Source organism: Elephantulus edwardii, unplaced genomic scaffold (assembly GCF_000299155.1).
Source record: "Elephantulus edwardii isolate Elephantulus edwardi_28Jun2011 unplaced genomic scaffold, EleEdw1.0 scaffold00039, whole genome shotgun sequence".
Classification (NCBI taxonomy): domain Eukaryota; kingdom Metazoa; phylum Chordata; class Mammalia; order Macroscelidea; family Macroscelididae; genus Elephantulus; species Elephantulus edwardii.
Window position 1 is genome coordinate 10,518,351 of NW_006399789.1, and position 7,460 is coordinate 10,525,810.

At 37.8% G+C, this 7,460-nt stretch overlaps 1 protein-coding gene across 1 annotated transcript in view; it reads left to right on the forward strand.

Moving 5' to 3' along the window:
- Positions 1 to 5,750, forward strand: part of LOC102865489 (40S ribosomal protein S17-like) — a 15,067-nt gene extending 9,317 nt beyond the window's left edge. Inside the window, exon 2 of the mRNA XM_006885011.1 lies at positions 5,377 to 5,750. Coding sequence (XP_006885073.1) covers positions 5,377 to 5,750 — 374 coding nt within the window. The remainder of the gene's footprint in view (positions 1 to 5,376) is intronic.
- The last annotated feature ends 1,710 nt before the right edge of the window (positions 5,751 to 7,460 follow it).

Sequence of the window (7,460 nt, forward strand, 5' to 3'; positions counted from 1 at the left end):
ATCTACCAAATTGGGGAAAAGCTGTTACTTTAAAAATGAACAGTTACTTCCTGTTGATAAATCACATGTCTATAAATAAGGTTTCTGAGTTCTACTAGATCTTTCAGCTTGAACTCAAACACAAGAGGGAGAACATTGAGGGAAGGGGCACTAGTTGATGTTAAGGCGATACAGAAGTTTGGAAAAGTTAGACATTTGGAACATCTTTAATTCCACCTCATAGGAACTAGTATTGTGATGATCCTTATAAAAGAAATGATCTGCTTAAAAGGCATTCAGTTATGTGGATTATACTATTTATAACCTTTCAAAGGATGGGAATTCCAGAACATTTAACTGTGTTCCCATGAGACCTATACATAGATCGAGAGGTAGTCATTTGAGTAGGACAAGGCACAATATAAGATTAGGAAAGGTGTGTCTCAAAGTGGTGTCCTATCATCAAACTAATTCAATCTGTATGGTGAGCAAATGATCTGAGAAACTGGACAACATGAAGAATGTGGCATCGAGTTTGGAGAAAGATGCATCAGTCACTGTAATACGTGACTGATAGAACCTTGCTGTTGCAGGACAAGAGGACACGGAGCAATTATTGATTACTAGACCCTATAACCGCCAGCATAGAGGACACCACAACAAAGATCCTTACAACCGCACTAAGTAACCTCCTGACAAAAGGAGAAAAGTGTGATGTTGTCAAGGATTGTGTTTTACTTAGATCAGCAATCCATACGCATGGAAGCAGCAGTCAAAAAAGTAAGCAAAGTATTGCACCGAGTTAATCTTCTGTAAAAGACCTTTAAGGTGCAAAAAACCTCTCCAAAGACATTATTAAATTTCAGATTAAGCTCCACCTGACCCAAGCCATGGAGTCTTCAAAAGGCTTACTTTTGACAATGAAGAAGGAAGACAGGTATGATGCCTGTGAATTGTAGTGTTGGTAAAAAAAAAAAAAAATTAATTATACATGGACTGCCAGGAAAACAAATCAATCCTGAAAGACTTGCCACCAGAATGCTCCTTGGAAAACAGGATTACAAGACTTTAGTCTCACGTATTTTGGACATGTTATCAGGAAAAGTCAGTCCCTGGGGAAGGACATCCTGCTCAGTAGATGATTGTCAAAAAAAATTGAAAACTAGAAAGAAGGTGGATTAACATGGTAGCTGCAACAATGGGCTCAAACCTAGCAAGGACTGTGGGGATGGCGCGGGACCAAGCAGCCTTAGGGTGTTTATAGAGGGTGCTTATGAGTCAGAACTGAATCAAAGACTCCTGACAACAACAGCAACATAATCTGAACAGATTTCAATAAGGAGGAAAGGCCTGGCAATCTACTTTCGACTATTAGCCCATGAAAAGCCTGTGGATCGTAACAGTCTGATCCATACCAACCAGGAGAATAGTGCAGAACCAGAAAACATTTCCTTCCAATATCCATAGACGTGCTTCCCTTTAAGCTGTGGCTCACTGGACAGCAGTTAACAAAAACAGACATGAATTACCTCCTGCGCATGTACATAGCATGATAGGGTTTAAATTTTTATTAGCTTCTTAAACATAATTTAAAATATAAATTTGTATAATTTAGGGGTTTTTTTAATAATAGCTGTGCTTAACAACCAACTTGCAAACTATCTTGAATGTTTAATAATTGAGTTTCCAAAGTTCACTGCAATTGATCAATGATAAAATATTTAATTTCATACTTGAGACTTGGACTTTAAGGATGCAATGTGAATATTTATTATTGTTATTATTATTATTATTTATTTTTGTGTGTACTGTCAAATCAGACCTGACTGGTACAGGAAGAGATTGCCCCTTCATCCCCAGCAGAGCATCTGGTGGATCCGAACCACATACCTATTGGATTGCAGTGCAGCTTCTTGCCACCAGGCCACTAGAGCTCCCTGTGAATATTAACTTTAAAGTGTGTTTCTGCTCATAATATTATAACAATTCTTAACTAGTTTCTAAACAGAGTTTCACTGAATTTCCAGTGAAGTGAATTTCACAGTGTTACTCGTTGCTCCCATCGTTGTCCCCGGGGAAATGTCTCCATATCAAGGATGAACAGCTCTTTATACATTTTTCTTATAATTTTTAGGGATTTGTTTAATGCAAACTGCTCCTCAGAGCTGGAAGATTTTATGTTTCTGTCACATTTGTGGGAGGCAGAAGGGTAGAACCCTTGAGCGGATGTTCCTTTTGTTCTTTCCGTCAGCTGAACACATCAACCAAACAATAATAGTTTGAAGATAAAGTTGGGACTGTATTTCGAATAAAACTGAACAATATTCACTGTAAAAATGTTGTTGTTATTAAGTCTTGTCAAGTACAATTCATCAGGACAGTATAAACAAGCGCTAGATTTAAACCGTATCCTCTTCCATGCCATCCTTATTATCTCTGACATACTTGAGTCCATTGCTGCAGTAATTGTGTCAATACACGTCACTAAAGTCCTTACTCTTTGTAACTGACCCTCTACCTTTCCAAGCATGATTTCCCTCTCCAAGGAGAAGCCTCTCATTGCAATATGATCAAAGTGCGTAAGATGAAAGTTTTGTCATCTGTCTCCAAAGAGCTCTCTGGCTGCGCTTTCTTTAAGACATATCTATTTATTATTTTGGCTGTCCATGGAATATTCAGCACTCCTCTGTAACACAACAGCTCAAAGGCATCAATTCTTCTGTCATCTTTATTCATTGGATAGTTTTCAGATGCATAGCAAGAGATTGGAAAGACCCATACCTTGAATCAGATACACCTTAGTCTTCAAATTGACATTGTTTCTTAGTAATTTTGAGAGGTCTCTGACAGTAGAGTTGATCAATGCAATAAGTATCCTGAACCCTGATTGCTGGTACCAAGGGGGTTGATTGTGGACCAAGTAAGATTAAATCATTGACAATTTCAATGATTTCTCCATCTATCATAACCCAGTGGTGAGGATTTTTATGTTTTCTTGATGTTAAGATACAATCAGTATTAAAGGCTGTAGTCTTTGATTTTCTGTAGTAAATGTTCCAAAATCTCACTTTCGGCAAGCAAGGTTGTGTTATCTGCATAATATGTATTATTTACGAGTCTTCCTTCAATCCTGTTGCTGCATTTTTCTTCATAGAGTCCAGCTTCTTGAATGATTCACTCAGTGTACAGATTGAATGGAGAAAGTATCACCATGTACAGATTTGTGTTTAGGGAGAAAAATAGACAATGAAAAAGTAAGACCAAAGAAGAATTGGTTCCTTTGAATTGTGGTGTCTGGGGGGGGAAACTGAGTATACCAAGGACTAAAAAAAAAAAAAAAAAACACCAAACAAACCAAAACAAACAAAAAACCTCCAAACAAATCTGTCTTAGAGGAAGTGCAGCTAGGTTGGCCATGTTATCAAGACAGACCAGTCCCCACAGAAGTGTGTTGTGTTTGAAAAAGTGGAGGATCAACAAAGGAGAAGAACACTCTAAATAAGACAGCTTGGTACAGTGACCAAACAATGGGCTTACACACACCAGGGATGTGAGGATGGTAAGGAACTGGGCAGAGTTTTGTTCTGCTGTACAAAATGGTTTAGCCCCTTTGAGGCAAAGCCCACTTTGTAGAATCTTACACCAACAATGTTTATGGGAGAAAACAGAAAATGAATTCTGAAGAGAAGAATACTGAGAAGATGTGAGCAACCTTTCTCCTCCACCTCCATCCCCCTAGTTAGGTACCTATGTAAATAGGGGAGTGTCTTACGTTAGTTAAATATTATGGTCCAGAGAATTTTCAAAATCAATTTTCTTTTATGACATTAACCAACCAAACAAAATAAAACCAATTATCATTGAGTACACTCTGAGTCATGACCTCTGGTAACATTCAACCAAACCAAAATAAAACAAACAGAAAGACCCACTGCCTTCCAGTCATTTCTGACTCATAGCAACTCTGTAGGACACAATAAAACTGCTGAACGGGGTTAGTTTCTAAGTCTGGGATCTGTACTGAATGAAGCACACTGTCTCATCTTTCTCCAGACCAGGGTTTGGTGGCTCCAAACTGCCCAAACTGTTAGCAGGAAAACATTTTAACCACTATGCCACCAAGGCACCTTATATCAGAAATAAAGACAATTGTATAAAATGCCTGAAACGTTTGAAGTCTCTTCTATGAATCTGAGAGATCATGAGATCATTCAGGAGAGTATTCTCTGTTGGGTTTTTGGTTTTGTTTTTTTGTTGTTGTTGGGTTTGTTTTGTTTTTTTTTTTTGAGAGAGACAGTGTGTGTGTGTGTGTGTGTGTGTGTGTGTGTGTACCACAGAATCAGATCCAACTGGTACAGGAGGAAATTGCCCCTCCTTCTCCAGCAGAGCATCTGGTGGATTCGAACCGAGTGTCTTCAGGATGGCAGCGCAGCTTCTTGCCACTAGGCCACTAGAGCTCCCTTTCCCTGTTGTTCTTGTTGTCAAGTACCATCAAGTCAAAACCTAATCATAGCAGACGCTCCAGCGGATCTTCAGAGGCATTAAATCACAAAGGAGGTATCCTTAAAATTATCGATAGACTTTCCTTGCTTTACTAGTTTTTACCACATTGGTAAAAAGCCTGTGGTTTTTCTTTTTGTCTTGTAGAAACGAAACCATACAGCTATGCAAAGTTGTAGGTACAGCATGTTCATGGCAGGGAAAAAAAATAAAATAGAGAAAATGTGAAGGGGTAAAAAAGTTTAACAATAAGTTCAACAATGAGATATGAAGTAAGTATTCCAAACGTACTGCCATCAAATCTGTGTTAGTTTTTGGGGACCCTCCATTGGGGCTACAAGGCTACAAGTCATTATGGGAGCAGACTGCTCATTTTTCTCTCAAGCAGAGGCTAGAAGGATCAAGTCACCAGCCTTTCCAGGAGAGGATGAAATAGATGAATGGGACCTTCTAAGACTCAAGTCCTTATGCACATCCAAAAACTTCTCCAACAGGGTAAAAAGGGAAGCCATAGACTGGGAAAAAATATTTGGTAACGACATGTCTGATAAGGGACTTATATCTAGAATTTATAGAATATTTCAGCACATCAACAAGATAAAGGTAAACACCCAATTGAAAAATGGGCACAGGATAAGAACAGACACTTCACCAAAGAAGATATTTAGATGGTGAACAAACACATAAAGAAATGTTCAAATCATAACAACTATGAGATATCATCTCACTCCAAAAATAATAGCAAAGTTCAACAAAGCAGCAGACAAAAAATGCTCATGAGGTTATGGAGAAATTAGAACCCTTACTCACTGTAGATGGGAGTGTAAAATGATGCAACCACTATGGAAGGTAGTATGGCGCTTTCTCAAAAAGTTGCAAATACCCTCTTTCACCAAGGACCCGCCAACATTGAGAAATACTATACGCGCCTGGGTAATGACTTCCACATGAACAAGCGCGCGTGCGAGGAGATCGCCATTATTCCCAGCAAGAAGCTCCGGAACAAGATAGCAGGCTATGTCACACATCTGATGAAGTGGATTCAGAGAGGGCCTGTGAGAGGCATCTCCATTAAGCTGAAGGAGGAGGAGAGAGAAACGAGAGAAAATTATGTACCAGAGGTTGCAGCCCTGGATCAGGAGATCATTGAAGTAGATCCTGATACTAAGGAAATGCTGAAACTCTTGGACTTTGGCAGTCTGTCGTCCAACCTCCAAGTCACTCAGCCCACAGTTGGGATGAATTTCAAAACACCACGTGGAGCCGTTTGAGTCTGTTTGCTGTGCTGTAATATTTTCAATAAATTTGGGCACACCAAAAAAAAAAAAAGTTGCAAATAGAAATACCATTTGACCTAACAAATCCATTACTGGGAATATACCCTAAAGAAACCTGAACTGCCACCCCAAGCAGATATATGCACACACATGATTATTACTGCTTTGCTCACAATAGCTAAGAGTTGGAAGCAACCCAAATGCCCGTCAACAAATGAATGGGTAGAGAAGCTGTGGTATATTCACACAATGGAATACTGTATTGCATTGAAAAATAAGGAACTCATGCAATATTATTCAAAATGGGTGATCCTGGAGGACATTATGCTGAGTGAAATATCTCAGTCACAAAAGGTCTATATAGTGCCACTGTTGTCAAATGGGACTGACATCAGATTTGGAGGGAACCTAAGAAAAGAGGGGATAAATAATGTACACTGCATTCAAACATATGAGGAAGAGAACTGTTTAAAAAGAATATATGATTAGGTATTATTTTTATGACTAGAGTCCAGAATAAGAGCTGCATAGTAGAGTGGACTGGGGGTGGGAGGACTGTGTAGCATGAAAGATTTTTTTTTTATTTTCAAAATTAAAAGCGAACTGAGGAGAGGGGGAAGTGGTGGACAGGGAGGAAAATATGCAACAATGTACAAATGGAAATCCAAAGTCTCTGTAAATGTTCATTAAAATTTCAGTAATAAGGTGTTCTCCACAGTCCGTCGGGTGAAGTGGAAATTTCTCTCCAGCCCGAGACTTGGTGCTGAGCCAGATCATGCATGTCATTAAAGAAAACGTGCGCTTTTCTTTTTTGGAGAAACAAGGTGTAAACAGAAAAAAAAAATGTCAATAATAAAAAACAACAACATTATTTTCATAATTTAGGAAACACAGAATTATACACAGAGAATAAAAACATTCTAATTATTAGGGTGAATGAATAAATCCATTACTTATTGTAGATTATTCTAGCTAGAAAATTTCAAAGAACTAATTGAAAATTGTTCAATATGGCTCTTTAGAAGTATATGCATCATCCTAAATACAGTCTACCAATATTTCAAGTATTATCAGCTAAAAATGACAATGGACCAGAAACTTAAATCCTTCAGTGTGGTGGTGTTAGTTGCTGTCAAGTTGCAATTGACAGTCACCCAGTGAACATCAGGATGAAACTCTGTTCCATTCTGTGCCATTCTCACAATCTCTACTGTGTTTTTAAGCCCATTGTCACAGTCACTATGTCAACCCATCTCCTTAAGAATCTTTCTATTCTCTGCTGATCCTCCATTTTTCTAAGCATAAGATTACACCATATCTAATCGAAGATTAGTGACTTGATTGCACCTAGCAAAAATAATCTATTTTAAAGTAAATAAAACAGAACTCATATAAAGAAAATAATACAATTTTAACAATTAAACAAAATAAAATATTTAATATAAGCAAGGGACAGATAACCCTCAATTCAAACAATGTAATCAAATGAATAATTTTTAAGATCTAATTCATATTGAGAAATGGATCATAGTGATGCTTGAACAACATGACAAATTTAATTAATGTCTCTGAATTTTCCACATAAAAATTAAATGAGTAAATATTTTTTTTAAGTAAGAAAGATACACATAGCAAACTTTATGAAGTGTAAAAGAAAGAAGCATGCCCAAAAGAGGAGCATGGGTGCATCCTTGATAGAGACCT